The sequence below is a fragment of the Ptiloglossa arizonensis genome, chromosome 2, assembly GCF_051014685.1.
Source record: "Ptiloglossa arizonensis isolate GNS036 chromosome 2, iyPtiAriz1_principal, whole genome shotgun sequence".
NCBI classification, from domain to species: domain Eukaryota; kingdom Metazoa; phylum Arthropoda; class Insecta; order Hymenoptera; family Colletidae; genus Ptiloglossa; species Ptiloglossa arizonensis.
In genome coordinates this window covers 15,907,050-15,929,274 of record NC_135049.1, presented here as the reverse complement: position 1 = coordinate 15,929,274, position 22,225 = coordinate 15,907,050, and the positions used below count along the sequence as shown (strand labels likewise).

The 22,225-nt window shown below is 35.3% G+C and overlaps 2 protein-coding genes across 2 annotated transcripts; one reads left to right on the top strand and one right to left on the bottom strand.

The window, feature by feature from the left end:
* Positions 1-10,450: 10,450 nt before the first annotated feature.
* On the top strand, positions 10,451-12,060 carry LOC143154836 (cilia- and flagella-associated protein 74). The gene is made up of 5 exons (XM_076326845.1): positions 10,451-10,537; positions 10,599-10,752; positions 11,427-11,578; positions 11,633-11,878; positions 12,038-12,060. The coding sequence occupies exons 1-5, from the start codon at positions 10,489-10,491 to the stop codon at positions 12,058-12,060; spliced, it is 624 nt and encodes a 207-aa protein (XP_076182960.1). The 5' UTR covers positions 10,451-10,488.
* Positions 12,061-14,835: 2,775 nt separating this feature from the next.
* LOC143143512 (ciliary microtubule-associated protein 2) lies at positions 14,836-17,853 on the bottom strand. Its single transcript, XM_076304816.1, has 6 exons — positions 17,621-17,853; positions 17,066-17,301; positions 16,470-16,608; positions 15,821-15,903; positions 15,598-15,736; positions 14,836-15,384 (listed from the first exon to the last, which is right to left on the bottom strand). Exons 1-6 carry the CDS (start codon positions 17,851-17,853, stop codon positions 15,075-15,077), a joined length of 1,140 nt encoding a protein of 379 aa, XP_076160931.1. The 3' UTR covers positions 14,836-15,074.
* Between the last annotated feature and the right edge of the window lie 4,372 nt (positions 17,854-22,225).

Sequence of the window (22,225 nt, the reverse complement as noted above, 5' to 3'; positions counted from 1 at the left end):
AGTTATTTATAGAATAGACTATCTTAAGAGACTCTGAGACTATTGCCCTAGACGCAATAAGCACACAATAATCTTTCTATAATACACATCTATCCATCTACCTATAATCAGTCACTGCTACCAGTTGCTAAGCGACCAACTGTTACATCCAGGTTCTACTATTAGTCTACTATTAGTATTTTTTAGTGTTTCTACTATCCAGTACAATCTTACTATCTCCACTATCTAGAAACATTAGTTATTTATAGAATAGACTACCTTAAGAAACTCTGAGACTATTGCCCTAGACGCAATAAACACCCAACGATCTTCCTATAATACACATCTATCCGTCTACCTGTAACCTCTTTTCTGCTCTTTCATTCTCGATCTCGACCGTACAGGAATCCTACCAGTCTCGATTAAAAGACAACAAAGCACCCCCTCTGACAGACAAAACGGAACTCTCGACGAACCTGACGTCTCCCAAAGCGTGGCACGTTCGTCGACCGGAGTGTCCTCGAAATATTCAGGTCACGACCGATGTTAAATGAACATCGGTGGAGAATTTATGCGTTTATAACCCGTACGAACACCGGTAGCGATCGCGGAGCAACGTGGATCATTCCAGGCAGTTCGTGGCGGGACGCCGCCATTGTGCTCGGCTGCTCGCCAAGCCGTAAAAGTGGAAAGTCTCGAAGAAAGCATCTCTCGTGGCTGGCACAGTTTTCGAAAATTTAGGGCCAGTGGGTCTTTGGGCCAGACATGACCTCTCCCTTTCAGAAGGGTGCGAGAGAGAAACCTTGGAGAAACGAAATCGGCCGAGGTCGAATATTCACGGAGAATTTTCACCGAGATCCACCTTCTTTCCCGAGCAGAGGGGGGTGGGGTGGGTGAACGCGTTCACCCCTATTGTAGGGCTGATTTACGAGCAGCCATCCGGAAAAACAGCCAAACGACTTCTGTTTGGCCACGCGACCCTCTGTGCAAGCTGGAAAGAGAGATCTCGCTCTCGCCACCCCCTCAAGACGCTTGACAAATAGCCTTTCGAGAGAGCGACTCGCCCACCCGTGGTCCACTCGCGACGAGATTGAGATGTTTTCAAAATGTTTGGAACTGTTTGACACGGGGCGCGTGCCGTGTCGCGCATTGCCCTCTTCGAGAAAACCCCGAGACACCTTCGAGCAACCCCTCAGGTGAAATCTCGTCCGTGGTTGTTAGTTTCAACACCCCGTATCGGTGTCGTTCGACGATACGTTCTGCGGTACGTGGACGTTTGAACGCGTTTGCTATAGGAATTTCCCGTGTTCACGTTTCTAGAGGGAAAATATTGAAACATCGATTCACTTTGTAGCAAAAATAGAATACTAAAATTATCAATAGGGAAGAGGGTAAAACTGATATATAGTAAGGAAAATTAGTATTTTTAAATTAGTGTTTCTCTATTAATCTAGAGGAAAAATAATATCACGATTTGTGTATTTTATTCTGTTATCAGTATTTGGATAAATGTTTTTCGCGTAATGTAAAATGAACAATATTGAAATGTCTAGTTTTGAGAATGTACGTTAAGCCAGAGTAATAAAATATCGAACATTCGTTCTGATTTTATCTCATCGAGTTGTACAGCTCGTGTTCTTTTTGTACAATTTAATTACTTGTACAATTCTAGACACGAACAATCGAAAAATATATTTTCCAGCAACGTGTAAAGTTTGTACGAAGGTGTATAGAATAAATTGTTTTTTCAGAGAACAATATAGTTTACGCGAGTACGAATAAACTTGTTTATCGACTCTTTCTCGATACTTGATCGATCCGTCTAGTGTACATTTTCCTTTGTTCGTTATTACTGTTCGTTAAACCGAACAGTTGGTACGATCGAGCAACACGATGATCGTTCGTTCCCGATGAAACGTTGAAAACGAGGTGTCGAGAGCATCACGTTCGATGCTTGTAAATTCGAAAGTTATTAGCGGCCAATTGGATCTCGATTAATTCACCCTGGCAAATAATGTGCGGGCCTCGCGTGACAGCCGCGATATGTAGCCTCCGCCTATGGGAATATCTATACGGGTGTCAGTTGCTCCGTGAAATTCTCCATCAATCTACAAAATTGTCCGACATATGGCCGCTAGAGAAACTCAGTTTTTTCCGCGCCTCGCGTAAGATGTGCCGCTTCCGGCCTACTATTTGAATATTCACCGAAAACGGTTTTGAAACACTCACGAGAGCCATTACGAACTTTCTACGAGACTTTAAAGTATCGAGTGAAATATTTTTCAGGGATACGAATTTCGAAATTCGAATTTCTTAGAAAAGAAAAATACAGTTTGCGTTACGTGTTCGTGTAAATGGGATCAACCGACATTCTACGATTATCATTGCTTCGAAGAATGGTTCGTACTCCAGACAATAAAACAAAGAGTATATTAAAATGTATACATAAGATTTAAGATACTAAACTTTCATTTGTCAAGATAAATCAATAATATTTTGTTCGGTTATTTATCCGTAGATAAAATTGTTAAGAAAACGAATTGTAAATTAAATTTTTCCAACACACGGTTGTGTAAATATGATCGGACATAATTTAACGTTTTTTCTATAATATATATTCTTTGAATCTCTTCAAAAATCTAAATCGTAAAGCGTAATATGTTCATTGAAATGTCATAATGTATCTTCTAGATTTACGCTTACTATAGTTGTGCTATTTTCCTTCATATGCTTTCACACAATCTATTCTACAATGTGAGAAATTTAAAGGAATCGCGATTAGAATTTTAACAATAATATCAATAATGACTACTAGTTTACTCCTACAACTATATTGTTTAAAAAGTACCTGACATAACGCTTCGTTTAGATATCAACTATTAACAGCATACACTTTATAATAATCCACACGATAGTCCAACCTAAATTAAGCAAGTGCCATTCCACATATCTCCTATATTCTAATCTACCATATACAATATTAAGGAATATATATTAATTTCACTATATTTATCAAATAAATTTCCTAAAGAAATCCAAAAGTACAGACGAAACCTTGAATTTTCAAGTTCGATTAATCTGTGCAGTTCAAAAAGATCCATCAATTTCTTTTCTAAAAAATTTCTCATATTCAAATATTATCAAATTCAAGTACGAATAGGTTGAACTCGACTCTCAAAGGACTGACAACCGAAGGGTTGCAGGGTGGGACGAATCGAAAGGTGCATCGATTCACCCAGCAACCCATCGACCCGTCTACCTACATCCCTCGTGTAATTGATACCTTCTCTCTGCCTTTACCCGGTAGTAATTTCCAGCGAGTGTTCCCGGGAAGCAGAAGCGCGAGCAGATCGAGCCTCCGGAACGAAAATACCTCGTGACAGGCCGTATATGTGACGTGTGTGGCCGCGAACGAAAGGGGTCAGCCGCGATGGAGAACATTTAAACGAAAAAAGAAACAAGCGAAAAGAAAGAAAGGGAAAGAATGAAGAAAAGATGGAAGAAAAATTAAAAAATAAACACGGGCAATTACAAATCCCCCTTGACGCCGGTTCAAAGTTCGTGGCACACGTATGAATTATGAATTCGGCGCAGCCGGAGTAATCGTCCGAGTCCGGTGCATCATTATCCCCGAGCGTTTCTGTTACGATTCCATCTGGCGCGAGAGATCTTCGCGGCTTTCGCTCCGGAACCCCGTTGACGGGAAAAAAAAGGGGTAATGCGAAGTCTACCTCGCGAGCTAATTGAGAGAATGAATCGTTACGATCGTACCGGTGCCTGAATCGCTTTGATTACCGGCTGCACCGATTTTTGCGCGCATTGCTCGAAAGAATCGTCCCTGTTTACCGAGGAATCGGCCGAACCCGACAAATTGAGAACCGGGAACATCCAAGGGGAGAAATTCCTAACCCTAACCGGTCACGATTGTTCACATTGAGATACAGACTCGTATTTATTTGCAAAATTAGGAGTGGTTTTTGCTGAGCGATCAATGACGATTGAAGTGTCTCTTGTTGTTCGTGGAGTCGATCGAAACGAATCTCGTACGAAATACGTTCTAAGGAAGAGAGCTCGTTAAACGAATATCTTTTTCATTTTTTATGGTTTATTTTTGAGAAGATATCGAGATGAAGACGAAGTATTTTATTGGTACTGTGTGTTTTTGTTAGTGCACCGTAGTCGATCGAAAGACGAATTGGATGACGTATAACAAGGGGAAGTTTGGATCGAGTTAGATTAATGTCGAGACAAATTGTTCAAATATTTGTTTGGATGTAATGTATCGCGGATGAATTTTTTTTATCGAATCGATGGATAACGAGATATTTCAGTTAGCAGTTCTTCTTGACACACACGGTATAGAGAGGAAATGGACGATGCAATCGAGCCTTTCTTCTGACACAAATTCCTCATCGATGAGCAATCGTTTAGCCATTATTGTTATATTCATAACTCGGGATAAACTCGCGATAGAAGTGTACGCATGTTGATTAACATCGATTGAATTTCTCTTTCGGAATAAATTTTCTACATGATCGAAGAATCGTGTTTGCAACGTGAACACGATGTAGACAAATTCTTATTACGTGAATGGATAGTTCCGATGGAACGTGATTTACTTAATAAAATAAATAATTTCTAACGGAATTGTTTCATGATTAACATCTTGACGAGTCGTTAAGGGTCTCAGTGACTCAGAAAATTGAACCACACGTTTAAATATTATACTCGGCGACACGTTGTATCGAAATCAATGCAAATTTCCCGAATACTTCGTGATTTCGAAACAAATGTAAAAATATTAATCGTCTCGCTATCTTCTATAATATTACTTACAATAGTTTCCATTATACATCGACTAAATTTCTCTTTAGCACATTACGAACACGTTCAACTAGACACTTTAATTTTTTCGTTCCTTATATTCAAATTAACCATCTCAAGTTAATCGAGAACTTAAAATTTCACGCGTTAATAGAGACTCTTCCATACATGATAATAACGTATTAATAAAACTTACCGCCTGTACTCCATCGATCGATGTCAAATCACTTTCATTCGAGGTGTCGCCAAAATTGTCCTTCCGATGACTTCGATCGAGATATCCTTGGTTTGGTTTTTTTCATCGTGTAACTTCATGGAACGATCACCATGGATGCACACACTTTCCGCAAGAAGAGGAAATGATTTGTTCATTTTCAATGACACTGTTCCAAGAACTTTTCTATATCGATAGTGACACTTGGTTAGGTCTGGGTTAGGTTTGGATTGAGTCTGGGTTAGGTTTGACTTAGGTTTGGATTAAGTCTGGGTTAGGTCTGGCTTAGTTTGGATTAGGTCTGGGTTAGGTCCGAGAAGGTGATAATGACACTTGGTTACAAAAATGTTTACATCAGCAACACACGATCTCGGAAAATTCATTCGCGAATTTATAGGAAACAGTAACGCACCGCACGAAAGTTTCCCAAAGACTGAAGTCCTTCAAATGTGATATTCGGTAATACGCAGACCTCGACAGGTACGTTTCCAGTTCGAGCAAATGTTTTGATTTTAAAGTTACAGCAGCCGCTCGCATGCCGATTATTCTAGGAATAAAAGAACACTGAAATACAAACAGAACGAAGTCGCGGTAAAGCAATTTAGCACGCAGCAGGGGTCAATTCTAAGAATTGGAGTTTTCGACGCTTTCTTGGAATTAATCAAGGAACCGTCTCCAAAGTTATTACGTAGATATGAATGACAATATCGAAACAGCCAAGAGACTTGTCGATTTCGATTGTAGATCTTGTTGAAATAACACGAAAGCGATAACATGGGTTCAATTACCTGGAACGCGACTTTTATCAGATCATTGAGATGTCAATTATGGAATAATCATGCTACAAATTACTTATTTTATAGAGAAAGTTACTTGTAATTGTCACGTCGTTTTTCCTCTATCACAATTTAAATAATGTAATAGATGAAACGATCGATAAAGTTTTGGGACTACTACCACTATTTCGTATTTCTGGTTCTTACGTGACAAAACTTTTTATTTATGTTAGGAATATAATCTTCTGAACAGAGCAAAGGTTGAAGAAGAAAAATAGTAGAGATTAGGAAAATTGCAAAAGAATAATTGTTTTAAAGGTTACTCGTCGTATTGAATATCAGTAGAATATTAACAACGATCAGTGCAAACTATTTTGGGTTCTCTTTGGTAAGCAATTTATTAATTTAAAAGTTAGGATAAGAAAAAATAATGCAAGAAGATTAAGATATTTATAAATATTCGGTCTCAGTGTAAGAAAGTTATCGTTAAAAAAATTAAAACCAGAATCAACATCTTCATTTCATTTTCCATTTCCTCGATTATAATTTTGTTTTATACAATCCTTGTTACGACGACAATATTCTTATTATTGGGCTTCTCAGATTGTTTACACAACTTCTTGAATTGCTTCTTATAGTATTTTTTACATTGACAAGTTGTTTATCGAAAAGGATCCAAATAAAATTGTTTAAAGTTTCTTTAAATAAGAATAAAGTCAAGTGGAAATTTTTAACCGATTCTTCGATATCACTGCGTTCTTTTTTTTTCATTTTGACGGTTCTACATACGAGAATCTTGGAACGCTGAAAAATGTCAAACGTTCAGAAAAAGGTAATCGAAATTTTCAAAATAATACACAACTTTTATCAAGGTAACTCGTTTTTTAGGATTACACAAATGTTTTTGACGAAAAAACTAGCGCAAGACTCGCGAGAGAATCACAACAAACCGCAAAAGGTAAAATTTCTACTTTGGAAGGTTTAATTTCTACTTTGTAAGAAACTATTGATTTTTGTTAACGAAACAAGGTCTGTCGGCGTTGAAAGCTGAAATAATTCGCAAGGAAAATTTAGAATTGTTGCAAGAAGAACGATATAAAAATGGAAAGGTTAGATCACTCCAAACATTACTAGTTTAATGCACGAATAAATAGAAATAAATCGAATCGCTGAAATTAATTTATTAATTTACGAACAGTCGGAAATTAACGAAGAAGAACATATGGAGGAGAAATCGAAGGAAATTAAAGTTGAAAAACACGAGAAAAAACGTATGTAGAGAAAGTCACGTAAATTATTGAATAGTTAATAAAATATTGCACTATCTCGCTTCAATGTAGGACCCAGATTGACAAAAATGGCGAAGTTAAGAAACGAGAAACAGAGAACAGAAGCATGTTTGAAGCAATATGAACGCCGAAAATTTGTCACTTCGTTGCTTAAACTGAAGGTAAATTAAATAAAGATCGAACGGATAACACAAATAATTAATTTTAAGGTATTTTAGACTAATTTGGCGAATCAAGAATGGAATCGTACCTGTCATTTGAAAGAAAGGACACTAATGCGTGAAAATCTTCGTTCTGAATACATTACGAGGTACTGGATAAACTCTTAATGATATAATTGTTAATCAAATGTAATTAATCCCTTTCTCTACAGAATACGATGGAAATACAAGATCGACAAAATTGTACCACCTAATTCTATAATCTTTGATAAAGTTAGTTCTTCTAATTATTTAAACTATACTTATGTCGATTGTTGTTTTTCCTTTATTGACGATTTTTATTGTACGTCTGTAATTGAAAATATAGATCATGAAGTACAAACGCGAGAAAAGAAAACGAATAAAACTTCAGAAGGAAAGAATGGTAAAGATCATCCAAAAGATTGCTCGAGAAATGAAACAGGAGAAACGGAAACCTTTGAAGAAAGCTACGTTTAAACAAATTAAAGAAGAAAGTTCTGAAGAATTTTCAATAGAGGGAGGGCAGTATTCGGAAAGTCTTTCGAACTTTGTGGAAGAAGATTCTCCAACTACAATGAACAAGGTTTTGAAAATAAAATTAATTCGTGATAATTAATTATTATATAATAATACGTACATATCTTCGTTATTTGAATCTTGAAACTAATTTTAAAAATGAGAAAAATAATGATTAAAATCTAAGAAAAATGTTGCAAAGCTCGAGAAGATCGAAGAATCGGAACACAAATTTGAGCAATTAATGGAAAATGAGAATGACATCGAAACAAAAGAGAAATATCAGGTCTTCGATGAAACGATATTGATTAAGAAATCCAAGCTATCGACTATAGAAGCGTTTCCAAGTGACGTTTGCTTCTTCACAAATCCCAGTGTCGTCGCTTTTAAGGTAAAAACTTTCATTTTATCATCTTTTCTCAGAGACGAATAAATTTTCCGCTTCTCAAACATATCTCTTTCACTAATTTGCTTACACGATTTTCTAACAGAATTTCAAACTTGGTGAAACGTATACACGGAAAGTTATAATTACTAATAAAACTACAAAATGGGCATATTTACGATTCAACAAGGTGTTCACCGAAACCTGGGAGCCAGTTATCGAGGTTTCTAAATCATAGTTACTTCTATTCTTATTCCAAACGAAAATTTCAACCGATGAACATTTTTAAATAAAAACACTGAAGTAGCTATTCAACCACGAAAATATTTTAAAGTTTCTTTAAACGTTTTCAATCGTATAACTGTCCATTTTCAGAAAGTCAGCACGTAATTTTAAACCTAGAAAATATATAAAAAGATTACACAATTTGAAGTAGAAAAAATTAATTAAAAGAAAAATTGCTGTAATCTTATGTTACAAAATTTCAAAGATTGCATTTGATTTTTTAATAATCAATTGTATGGTTGAAAACGTATAAAATTTTCCACCTTTAACGATATTAAAGATTCTCGTGTTTGAATAATCATTACTTGGATGTTTTGGAGTTTTACTCGTGTGTATAAAACATTGCAAAATTTTTAAATCAGATCGATACTATGGATGCTGCAAGGGTCAAACCTGGTCTGCACGTAACGATCAACGTGAAATTCTCACCTGTCCATGACGAGAAAGTAATAGCTGAGATTTCTTTTCTAACGTTCAATCCTGACAACCCAGAGACTTTCCACGAGCTTCGCGTTCCTGTTCTCTGTACTCAGGCAAACCCTGAGCCTGTTGTGGATCCTACAGAAGTCAGGTTGCATCTATCGAATCTTACGATAAACTTATTTATTCAAATAAACAGGAATATCCATTGATTGCAACGATATAATGTAGTTGTCAGTTTGTACCTACGACAAAGAAGATAACAATTGTTTCTTTTATTTTTCAACATTGTGAATGAATAAAAGAATTGATTATTTAGATGAAGCAAAAAAAAAAACGTCTGTGTAAAACTTAAACATCCTGTAGATTTAATGGGTTTCTTTTTAATTCGAGATTTTCTACACCAGAATACTCTCTTAACTTTCAATAAGGAATCCTAGAACGAAATAGAAAGTGATAACAATATTATTTCACTAGGTTTCCCACAGCTCCGATATGGAAATTCAACGATACCAAATTTACGGAGAGGACTCTTACGATCACCAACCAAGGTTGGAAATCCTTTTCCATTCTCATCGGTAAAAGAAACGACCATAATGATTGCTTTCTCTGGTTCTTCGACGAAGCAGACGTACGAAGCGTACAGTCGTCTGTTTCGCAAATCGGTCAGTTCGAGTATCTGAAATATTCGATAATTTTATGTCATTGTGTTTTTTCATTCAAATAAATTTAATTACAATCTACCACAATGTTTCTCAAATTCAACTTCTTCACAAACCCTCTAGAGTACAGTTTCTAAAAACCTTCTTTTTTAAATGTATTTACACTTTAAAAGTTTTTATTGTATAGTAAAATGGACAACAGCATAAAGTAGATAAAATCTGATGTAAATTTTGCTTAAATTTTCTTCTACCTGAAAAGTATCGAATACCTTGTTGAAACACATTAAAGAATTAATAAATGTTTTTACGTATGCTCGTCTAGTAACAAAAGTGTGTACACTGAAATTACGCTGAGACTTGAAAAGTGACCTGAAATAATTCGAATGAATTGGTATCTCGCGTGAAAAATCAAGATTAACAACAATTTACTTTTCAGACCAGAATGAAAATGAAGAGTACAATGTAGATAGCATCAAAAGCAGCTCGGAAGACACTCCTCGAAAAATGTTTCAAATTGAAGTACCTCCGAAATTAAAGTGCCGGTTAAGGATCACTTTTCGTCCTCGGTATATCGGATTGCACCACGAGATCATCAAAATCAGCTTCTCCAGCAACGAAAGAATATTCCAAAAACAGGTTCTCCTCGAGCAGTATTTTATATCAGGTCATTTATGCTTTTAGCTTTGTAATGCAATGGTATGACTGAGGAAATACACCAACATCCAATAGTATCAATTATAATAGTTTCAATTTTAGAAAAATAATACATTACAAAGATAAAACAATATATTACTACGGTTAAGTATGCAACGATTTTTAAAACGACTCGATACAAACGTTACAGGAGCCAAAATAAAAACGATTCATCGTTTTCTAAATAGGATGTTCCAGTTTGGGCTAGAGTTATTGGATCTCAGATCCATTTAGATCCACCCTGCATCGATCTCGGCATCGCGATGGTCGATTCGGACGTCTGCCAACAATCGTTCAAGATTGTTAACACTGGTAAAAAATCTATTTGAACGTCAATTAGAAGTACTTTGAGCGTATCTCGCGCGTACTTTAGGTCGTTCCAGTGTTCAAGTCTTCACGAAGACTCCGAAATGTTTGAGGAATCAGGTGACGATTCATCCAAAATCAACAATCATTCAACCTGAAACATTTTCAACGATCAGTTTGAGGCTGATACCCAAATCTACTATTCTGCGTCTGTCCAAGCGGTAACGATTCAAATTTATTGTCATTTAACAAACGAATGAATGATATATCACCTAGACAAACTTTCGATTGATTTCTTTACTCCAATCGTCTCTCATTTCTCAAATTTATTTCTTATACTTACACAAGTGGAAACAAATATCCCCAGAATTTTTTAACTAGCATTTAAATAAGAAATATTCTTGGCTAAAATAGTATCTTTTAATTTTAATAAAGAAGTTCAAGTTTCGGTAAAGAAATTAGATTCCATTGACACTTTAAGAGAATTTCTATTATGCTACAAACTATCTTTCAGTTATTCAACGTTTCCTTGAAAATGACTATTATGATCGATACGTTACTTATTCAATAAAACCATCGCAACTAATTAAAACATACCATTTTACAAAAGAAAATTCTCTCCAAGGACTAAGAAAATTAATATTAAACTTTATGTGTTATACAAATAAGAAATACTTCGTCGATGAATTTAAAAAATCCCTTCCAATTAATTTCTCCCTCTACCTTTTTGTCCTTCACTCCTTTGTCGAGTTTTCTTGCGAACGATCTGAAAAACATCTCACAGAGTCAAACCAACACATGAATCGACACACTGACGATTCCAAGAGATTAACACTAAAAACTAGATTGTAGGTTACTTATCTTTTTTAATAGATCAATAATGACATATTTCCAGGTTCTACGATCCAAATTCGAGCATGCTGGAATTTCCAGTTCACGTGCACACAGTGTCTCGAGACACGGAGAAACCACCGCCGATAGTTTTGAAGACACTTGCGAGTTTGACTACTTGTCGCGGTTTGGTGTTAGGTCGTGGCTCTGGAATAAGTATAATCGAAAGTTAATTATTTTCACTCACCGTTCGCCTTGTTTATTTCATAGAACCAGCGAACATCGATCTTGGCTACGTTCACACGCACGAATCCGTCTACACAGAACTAACGTTGACGAACGACTCGCTGTTGATCCAAGAATATGGATTCGTGAACTTACCACTGTTCATGGAGGTGCAACCGAATCATGGTTTTGGCTCTATTCTGCCTGGAGAAACCATCAAACTTCATCTCATATACTCTGGATGTTTAACCGATATACCTGGAAATGAAATTGGATCAAATGGTCTGACTGGTGAACGGAGGTTGTTAAATTTTAATTCAGGTTGAAATGATCGAAAAATGATCAGTTAAAAATATATAAGAAATATTCTAAAAACGTAGTCCTTTCTCAACCATTTTTCTTTTTCTTCTAACTTATTTCAGTTCTCTGAATCACCTCGTATACTTACAGAAAATGTGAAAGATTTTTCTTGAAAATATTTGTACGTTATGATGCCATTTACGCTTCATATACATAACATATACACTTCGTTGTGTTTCGTGTCAGTGTCGTTAAAGACCCAGGATAAATAATTGAAACATTGTGATTTATATTTTTCATGTATTTATGAAAAATTAATGAAAAATGACTCGTCAGGTTTCGAGTACGCGTGGTGACTCTAGCAGAGCTCGCTGGAAACAAGAAAGTGATAAAAATAAGTGAACTAAGAAATCTGTACGATACGCGAACGAAATTTCCACGAAGAAGTGACCTTCTCCCGGTAATGATCGATACGCCCGAAGTAATGATTACGAGCGATCGAAACGCGATCGATTTCAAAAATTTAAACGAGTACGAGGACAACGATTTCTCTGTAGAAGAGAATGACGCAGGTATGCGACAACGAAAGGCGAAAATCATTTCTGAGAACAGCGGTGGACGGTCATTATCTGTCGACTACCTTTGCAACTTATCGATCACTTTCATTCCGAATCTTTCTTCGATAAACGCAACATTGTCATACATTCACTTTTCAAATGTTTAAAATATTAAAAAATTTCCTATTCTAAATTTTCTATTCCATTTTTTTTTTACTTTGTTCGTCACTTTGGTCACCGAGTACGATATTACATATTTATTTGACGATTGTTTTGCTCGAGTTAATTCAGGTGCGGCTGTTAAGAGATTAGTGAAGCAATCGTAATGGCAATAATCATTAATCCATTAGTCGTCGTTGAGACGAAGTAGTATTCGTAACATTTATAACCTGTAGTCATCAGTCAGTGATTTGTAATCATAAAATGAAAAACTACTTCGGCCAGTACTGGAAGCAATGATGTACGTACATAATGATAATAGAAGTAATACATTTAAAAACGAGTAATTTAATTACACGATAAATATATACTCCTCGAACAGAAGTTCAATGTTTTTATCAACGTTGTATCAATTTATCGAATTAATTCAAATCGGTAGTGTAATCATTCCGTGATTAACGATGAATAAATTAATCACGTTCGATGATTACATTTACCTCGATTGTTTCTACTATTCGTTGCATTCGATGATTACATTCACACTGGCTGATTCTATTATTCATTAATCATAATTATTAGTTACTTAGTAGTAGCTATCATTAATCATTTCGTTACTTGGTAATCATAATTATTAATCATTAATCATGATGAAAAACCTGAATAGCCTACAGCGGTATTCTTCTTAGTCTCTAACAGTACAATTGTTATAATTTTTCTACGTTTTTGCGATAGATACTCAAGAAAGTGTGAACACGTCTGTAAGAAGTCTCTGTCACAGGGACAAAAGAGAGGAAAAGAACGTAATCAACATTCTCGTATACATTGTGGACACTTTTTGCGAAATTAGCGAACAAATCCTTGAGTTTCCCGCAACACCTTGCGGTTCGTTCTCCATAGTAAGCGAAACCAAACTTTGTATTCAAATAGAATCGATATTTATATTTTTATTGTGTAACTTACGTACAATTAGAAACGTGCTATTTTAATGCAACATTCAAGAAACTTTGTTCTCAAGGACAATAAAAAGATCGTATTCGATGTAAATAAATTCAGGTCTCGGTTCATCTGAGAGGATTCAATATGGCCTCGTATCCTCACTGCACTTGCGGGATTCTGAAGGATCAGGAGAAAGAGTTCACGGCTCGTTACGAATTTAAATGCTCATCCGATCGAGTCAAGGTTGCACCACAACGTGGTCTTCTACATAGTAAACATATTGTCAAGGTCTACTTCATCTTCGAGCCGCAATCACCGGAAATCGATGAAAATGAAGAAACAGAAATGAACATCGACGAACAGGAGAAGTCTAAGAAGGATAATGAATCGAAAAGAAAAGGTGAAGAAGACATTTTGTATTTTTCTCAAACATCCATTCACGCGATTAGATCGTTAATTATTTGTAATTCGAGGTTTGAAATTTTTATTCGATTAAATGTTGTATACATTACTTTACTTCGAAAATTGTTAACCTTTCGTTTCAGATTGTGCATTTTTGTTCAAATTTGAGGAAAAGTCTATGTTTCAACAATTTTGTCAATCATTCGTATAATGATTTAGATATTTGTTATACGTTGAATTGAGATAATCAATCTTTTAGTCATTTTGATTATTAACGGAATTAATTTCGAAAAGAGATTAAATTCCACTGTAAGAAGTTAACTTTTCTGTTATTACCAATTTAGCCATTGAGTAGAGTATCGACTCAATGTTAAATATTATAAACCGGCCTTGCGTTTGCTAAAATATTTTTTCTAACAACGATTACGTTTCTGAAAAAGGAAAAGAAAGGAAATCAAAAACAACGGAAGAACACGAAAAAAATTCCGATCTGGAAAAATTATCCGAGGAAATCATTTTACTGGAGACTTTCGAGCCACGTGTTTCTACAATTTTCGCCACCTGTGCGATCGACTTGGAAACGCAAGATGGCGCCAGACGAAAGGAACTCTTATTCGCGAAGTTAATTTGCCCCGTCACGAGACCAGAAATCGTGATCTTGAACAAGAATCGTGAGATAAATTTCGGACCGACAGCGATCAGTACTTCTTCACGAAAGTTCTTGCTCGTCAAGAATATCTCCAACAAGTAAATTCCAAACAATTGGAATATCTTTCGCAAAATTTCATTTCTTGTTTCGAGTGTACCACGTGTGATGCTAATTTCGATGATTTTTATTAGAAACGTGAAGGTAGAAGTAAGTGTACTGGATCCATTCGGGCCATTTTTCGTGCCTCCTGGAAAGACGATCGAAACTGGCTCCATTTTGAATCTTCCGGTTACTTATCAACCGATCCAAGTTGGCGACGAAGAAGTGAGTCTGTTAAATTTTCTACATTCTGCTATTTTCTCAACATATTTCTACTGCCAACGGAAGATTAAAAGTAATTTGAACCTCTTATGTAAGAACATGGTGACATTTTTCGATCAGCTATTTTTTACAAATTTGTTTCCACTGTCCCAATCGACACGTGCTAGAAATCGGTATACTTAGGTACGATAATGAAGTTTGTTCGTGGCACTTTGCTCTTGAAAATCCAAGTCCATCCGTTTCCTTTGATACGATCCTTCTGCTGGACAGTGTATCTTCCTGGACCAGGATGAATTTTCCACGAAATGCCTGGTCTTACGTGTTCAATGTTAATGTTAAATGGATATTGCTTCGCATTCTTTGGCCTTCTTGGTGATCTCGGAGAATAATGACCGGGTCCTGGATGGTTAGGGTCCTTGTAACACAATGCTAGGTCTTGCAATACCAGCAGCATGCCCGATTGCTTTGGAAATCTGGTAGAAAATGAACTTCAACAATTTTCATACTTGGACGGTACTAACAGGTTTCGAATGTTTAAATTAACTACGAGTTTAAATGCAAGTTGAACTCGCTAGAATCGGACACCGATTGAAATTATCGTTGCGAAACGTTTTCAACGTTTCCTTGGATTAATCAGTTTTCGGTGGGCGCATAATTTTCGAATGACGTAAGTTCAACGAGAATACCTCGGACAGGTGATCCAACGTCCTTTAAAATAGTTCCACTCGCGCAATAGCTCGACTGGCAGCGGTGTAACCCAGTCGGCGGTACGTGTAAATTTCAGGGATCTCTGATGGCCTGTGAGCGTGCTCTCGTCCCTTGGCCCTGGAAAAAAATATTAATCAAACGTTGGAAAATTATCTACCGTATACAGTCTTCGATATTAATCGAGTTTATAGTTCAGAGTACCTGTGAATAAATCGTACGGGCCTCTTTTCCCAGTGACTTTGCTGAGAGTTGCTTCGAGACTCTTTGGATGCTTCGCGTTGTACCTGATCAAACATTTTTTCATTCTCAATTTTTGTAACCGATCAAACATTTTTTCATTCTCAATTTTTGTAACCGATCAAACATTTTTTCACTCTCAATTTTTGTAACCAATCAAACATTTTTTCATTCTCAAATTTTGTACCTGATCAAAAAAAATTCCATTCTCAATTTTTGTATACGTATATACCTCAATATTTCACTGACACAAAAAGTAATTACAAAGATACAATGGAAAAGGGTTCTTTCAACAATCTAGAATATCTTTTTCCATTTTATTTAGTAATTGCTTTAGCAGAAGCATATGCTTGAACGGATACAGTATTTTTATTTTCACGGATACTATATTTAACAATGATAGTAATTAATTTGAGTTCGTTATTTTGAACCCTTTATTAAATGAATATTATTTAATTCAACTTTATTTACTTTTACGATTGTATACGTATCCATGAATTAATTACTGATTTTACTGATTTTTGTTATTGGGTTCGCAATCAATCGTATTAAGCAATGAATACAATTTTAACAGTGCTGTTTTCTCGACAATGCGAGAAATAAAAATGCATACAAATTGCAAGGTAGACTCCAGGGTTTTGAGATCGTTCGAAATCTAGACTGCAAGCCATCATACTCGAAAGTGGGTAAACAGGAGGAACCGATTCGTTTCCTTTCATCCATGTAATGATAGGGACACTTTCGCGTGTATCCTGAAACAAAAGTACAGATCAAATGATTGAAAAATTGAGATTACTGTATGAAAAGCTTTGTTATTCAAAATACTACATATATATGAATACATAACAATGATTGAAAAATAGAAATTACTGTATGAAAAGCTTCGTTATTCAAAATACTACAACCATATAAATACATAACAATGATTGAAAAATTGAAATTACATATGAAAAGGTTCCTTATTCAAAATACTCCAAATACACGAATATTTTCTTATTTGTGTAACGATCAAATAATAATATTCGAATAACAATCAAATAATACTATTCGAATAATAACCGAATGGTAATACCTGAATAGTAATATTCGTATAATGATACAGAAATATTCAAATATTCGAAGCTCACTCGCAGCATTTGAATCCCCGTGAAATAATCGAAATGGTTAAATTATTCGATTAATCCAGATAGTATTGTAATTCTGATCTACCTGGACCGGGAGTGGTAGACACCGGGGCAAGTTCAAAGAGCGGGGTAGTTCCAAATCCAACATCCGTTCGAATACTTTTGCAAGCTTTGTTTAAAATAATTTCTGGCCACTGAGGGATTTCGTGTGTACCAGGTCCTAGTCCCGTTTTTTCCAATGTCTTCTGCATCGCGTACGATTTCGAAAGTCGACCTCCCATTGTCGCTGAAAACTCCTCAGACTCTAGCTCCCTCGTCCAACTAATTTCGCATGAAAAATTTCTATTAAAACCAACGCGGAGCATCGTACAAAATTCATTCCTCGGGAATAGATTCGACCTTTTCATGGTCAATGCAAGAACAAATAACTATTGATTACTATATACACTTCTTAATACCGTACAACTTGTCCCCGAAATACTTTTTCGTATCGTGGACAGTTTTCGAGATATTTGCATGGTTCTCAAAGAAACAGAACAATGTATAATTAACAGACACTCTTGTCGGAAATATAACTTCTGGTAGTGGTTTTTGAAACAGAACAGTGTATAATTAACAGACACTCTTGTCGGAGATATACCTTCTGGTAGTGGTTTTTGTTTGTACGGGTTGAGGATTGTATGATCCTACAGGTGGCGATACTGTTCCACCGACGAAAAATTTTGGATGCATTCCAAGAATTTTATCATCGCGTTTCGAACCGATACCGAACGCTGGTGGTGGCTTTTTCTCCCGAGGGATAATACACCGACACCGCCATTTGCAAATGCACCGACAAGTTTTGAAGGATTTCGTTTTAGAACCGCAAGACATCTTGAATTTTCTCTTTGAAAGGTCCACGCGTTAAAATGGTAACGTAGATTTCGTGAAATCTATGTTTAGGTCACTTCTCGTTGGTCCTGACGTTCTTTTGGAGAAAAAAAAAATACATTTCCGAGATCAGAAGGAGGTTAGCTAAACGAGAGCACGCGTTTTTGAATTCTTGATTGCGATTTGATTTGTTCGATACATATCGATCGGTGCAAACAAATTTCTTCCGTATCGCTGTCTATCGAAAGTTAAATTTATTTAAATGAATATCGATAGCAAGTCTCAATATTTAATGAATATAAATAACTCTCAATAAATTTAATGAATATAATCTACGTTATTGATACAATTTCTTGTTATCATTGTTATTGTATTCTCTGAACCGTGTGTTTAACCGTTAAGTAACGTTTTACTTTACAATAAGGGATATTATGTACATGCTTTCTATTATTATCTTTCTTAAATTTCGTACCTAAGAGCAACAGTCCAATTAATTACAGGAGAATAATACGATTTGTTTATTTTGATTGTATTCAGATTAATATGGACAAAATTTTATTCGAATAAAAGTAATGTATAGTAATTTATTCACGACGTTTTCTCATTTAGATAGTTATTTTATTCGTTACTTTCTTATTTGTTCTTTGCGAAATATTTCATTCTTTGGTATCAGTTGTAATTCTTCAAAAAGTTGTTTACTTTTTATTCGTTATTCGAAACTTTTACCTAAATGAAAACGTTGCTCGTTTTTGAATACAGGAGTTTTTCGAAGTATTCAGCTCTAGAACGAAAACGAGATGGCGCGTGAAAGTTACAGGCCGTGGAGTGGTGCCATCTTACATTATAAAACCTCGATTCCGAGTTGCCCGCTTTGAAGTTATCGATGATGAACCAGTGGAACTGAATATAACCGTAAGTTCTCGATTATCGCAATAAATATTTTCGAAAACACGATAATCCAATAAGTAACTTCTACTGGCATAATTTGTTTCTTTACACATATTTTTACTTCAACTTGAAAAAAAAAAATAGTTCTTTATGCTTATATTTTTATACTGTAGATTAAAATTACATCTGTTTTGTGTTCGATCGTACCGAGGAGGACTCAAATTTGTTATCGAAACAATTGCGAAGAAAGAAATTATGTTCGTTAAAGTCACTTATTTGATTATCCTATGCTTGAATGCAATGAGCAATAACCATTATTGATTAAATATTTTTGAACGTAAAACAGTTAAATATCTTTTAAATATTAAATATTCCCAAATCCTAAGGCAATAGTATTATTTGCCTAGGGAAAATCAGGATTTTTGAGATTTTTGATCCTAAGACATTATATCGACAATTGATACTACATGAACTATAAGCGAGGTATAGAACGGATCTGACATCCAATAGAAGATAATGTCGCACGAACTGAAGTACCGAGTGCGTTTGAATATAGTGGTCTCGTTACGCCCTCTACCTTCAAAAATAGCAAATCATATTCAGCTCGACCAATAAAGTTAACAAAAGTAACAAACAGAAATTTACTTTTATATCTCATTAATAGTAATAGATTCTTTCATCAAATGTCAATATGTCATATTCACTATCTGTGCACTCGCATACAAAAGAAAACTTTAACTATCTTCGGATAACAAAAATACCTGCCTAACCTACCATCGAACGATCTATTTTACTCGATTTTTCAAGATCGTAGCTCACTACTAAACAAAAGAAGCAAAACTATAAAATTGCTACCATTCCATCAAAGTAAATGTACTGAATCGCGAGAGCACTTAACGAAAATTTTAATAAACAATTATTCGAATTCTATAATCGTATTAAGCGAACATAATTCCATCGAACCCTGACTAATTACAAAGTAATTGACGGCTTCACTGTGTTACGGTTAGTTAATTATGATTTCATTGATGAAAGCAATTTAAATCGTAAGTATGCACACTGCACGTTGAAATATCATGAATTATAAACATGTAATTACACGGGGAATTTAATCCGGAAGGCAAAAATAGCAACACGTATTTACAATGTTGGATTGATTTAACTTCGAAGGTGCAATCGCGATGAAAATGATTGTAATTAGACCGTGTAAATATGGGGAACCCTTGTCAGGAGATTAATCCGAAGATACTCGAGTAGACACTAATTACTCGCGATAATGTCAGTTGATCACGGAATTAATTAATTACTAACCATTATCTTCTATCCTGTCCGATCGATGAATAATTACGTACATCTGATGCGAATTAATGGATCGAAAAACGTAACTTCACGTATAATTATTTTTATCCGATCAGGTTAATCGGCTTGTAATTAGTTACTTTCGTATCCTCTCTCTCTCGACAATTCAAAATCATTTCGAAAATTTTGTTCTCCTACACAGCTTGTATACGATACGAATTTATCGTGCAAATTTCGCAATGGAAATTTAAAGCAATTTTTTCACTCGTCTGTAAAATTTCATTATACTGTATTTTTCTGATTTTTCTCAATTTGCACATATTGCTGTACAAGATTAGTAGATTGAGTCTCATCGGTGAGAGTAACCGTATCTCCGATACGACACTTTTTGATGAAAAGATCCAAATCAGAGAGTATGACATTTCGCAAAGGTAACGGAAAAGTTCGAAAGTAGATTGAGAAGGAGTGAAAAGGTCTGAGGAAGAAATAAATTCTACGAAAAATCGTTGGTTTTATTCGTTCGTAGTCGTCGTCTTGAATTTTGTAAGTGCATTACGTTAGAAATGAGATTATCTACCAAAGAAGATTATTACACGGTTTCGAGTTACATGGATTCGCTGATACGCGATTATACCTTCGCTTAGATCCTTGTAGAAAGAAGTATCTACGAACCTATTCAATTCTAATTATCTTTCGTAACAAAGATTGTATACCAAATATATTTTACACAAATGTCCCCATTCCAAGGAGAAGAAAAATTAATCCTGACACGAATTACCATTCGATTTCAGAATTACTCGGTTTACATTTCCTTTAGATAGTAAATACCATATTAATTTTTAACCCTGCATCGATTTTATTCTCCCTCCAATATATCGTTTACATAAATTTCGACTTACGCAAAAACCTTCAAAACGAATTAATCGCAGGTTGAGAATTCACTGTACCGCAACATAATTTTTAATTCATCGTTCTTCCGGATCCGAACAGCTCGTTTTTATCTTTCCGAACGAAAATACACAAAAATATGAGAAAACAGTATCGGGAACGAGCACAATACAACGGGCACATAACTCTCCGCGAGAGAGGACAGTACTCCATTCACGAGAGTGCTGTCCGGTAAGAAAAATATTGTTGTGAATGGAAAAGTTGGTTGCTCGGGGCGAGATCCGAGTATCGAAGAGAAAATAGGGCGTGAAGAGACGACGGGTACGGATAACTCTATACGTGCCCCTCGAGGCGACCTAAAAAGCTCTACGCAAAACAGCGTGGCTTGCTCGAATGATGTCAAAGGATCTTCCACGAATTCCACAACACGTGGCAGACGCGACGAGAAACATAATTTCATCTTCGTCAACGATATTAGGAGATTACGCGACGAACTATCGCAAGGACCTGCGAAAACGTTCGTGGAATTTCGAGAACACGAAAATCGATTTTCTAGTTGTTTGATGAATTTTAAAAGTTCGATTTTACCGTCCCATTTTGAAGAAAAATTACCCATCCCTACTCTTCGACAGTTCACGTCTCTTGAATTTTCTACGTTCGCGCGTTTCTCAAAATTGTTGACTCTTATTTTTGCTAAGTAATTTTTCGGAATATTATACATGTAAAATTTATTTGTGTTGTACTTTTTTCTCGGTACACGAGAGAAGTTTAAGATAGAAGAAAAGAATAAATATAATGCAAATGTATGTACGGTTGTATTATCATATGCATTTTTGTTCAGGAAACGATTTTACTCGTTATTTTGTAATGTCTATGGTAGGTAATAACTTATTTTTTATTATAATGGAGAAATTCTCCTTTTTGTTTTCTGATATATAGAGAAGAAAAGTATTGCAATAAAAAATATTTCGAACAAAAATTTTTTACAGAAAGTACGTGTACATGTCTAAATGGCTGAAGGGATTTTAACGAAATTTTGTAAATTTTAATTTTGTATTCTCGTCTCGAGGAGGATGTGCGTTAAACATTTATTTTATTTACTAGAAGGATGTAGTTACGTTTACAAATTTTCATGGATTATCATATTAAATATTTACTTTCAGAGAAGCAGTACAAACACATATATTATTAACTTCTTAAAAATAATAATCAAACTTTTACGTTTGTATTAAACGCTTATATAGAAAGTGAGTAGATACTTTTGAATTTAATTTTTGCATAACAGTTGCACCGAATGACA

Coding starts and splice junctions, on each gene's coding strand:
- LOC143143512 (XM_076304816.1), bottom strand. CDS start 17,853: ATGTCTTGCGGTTCTAAAACGAAATCCTTCAAAACTTGTCGGTGCATT. Junction 17,302..17,620: donor ACAAAAACCACTACCAGAAG/GTATATCTCCGA, acceptor ATGCGAAATTAG/TTGGACGAGGGAGCTAGAGT. Junction 15,385..15,597: donor CGTTGGATCACCTGTCCGAG/GTATTCTCGTTG, acceptor ATTTTCTACCAG/ATTTCCAAAGCAATCGGGCA.
- LOC143154836 (XM_076326845.1), top strand. CDS start 10,489: ATGGTCGATTCGGACGTCTGCCAACAATCGTTCAAGATTGTTAACACT. Junction 10,753..11,426: donor ATTCTGCGTCTGTCCAAGCG/GTAACGATTCAA, acceptor ACATATTTCCAG/GTTCTACGATCCAAATTCGA. Junction 11,579..11,632: donor AGGTCGTGGCTCTGGAATAA/GTATAATCGAAA, acceptor TTTATTTCATAG/AACCAGCGAACATCGATCTT.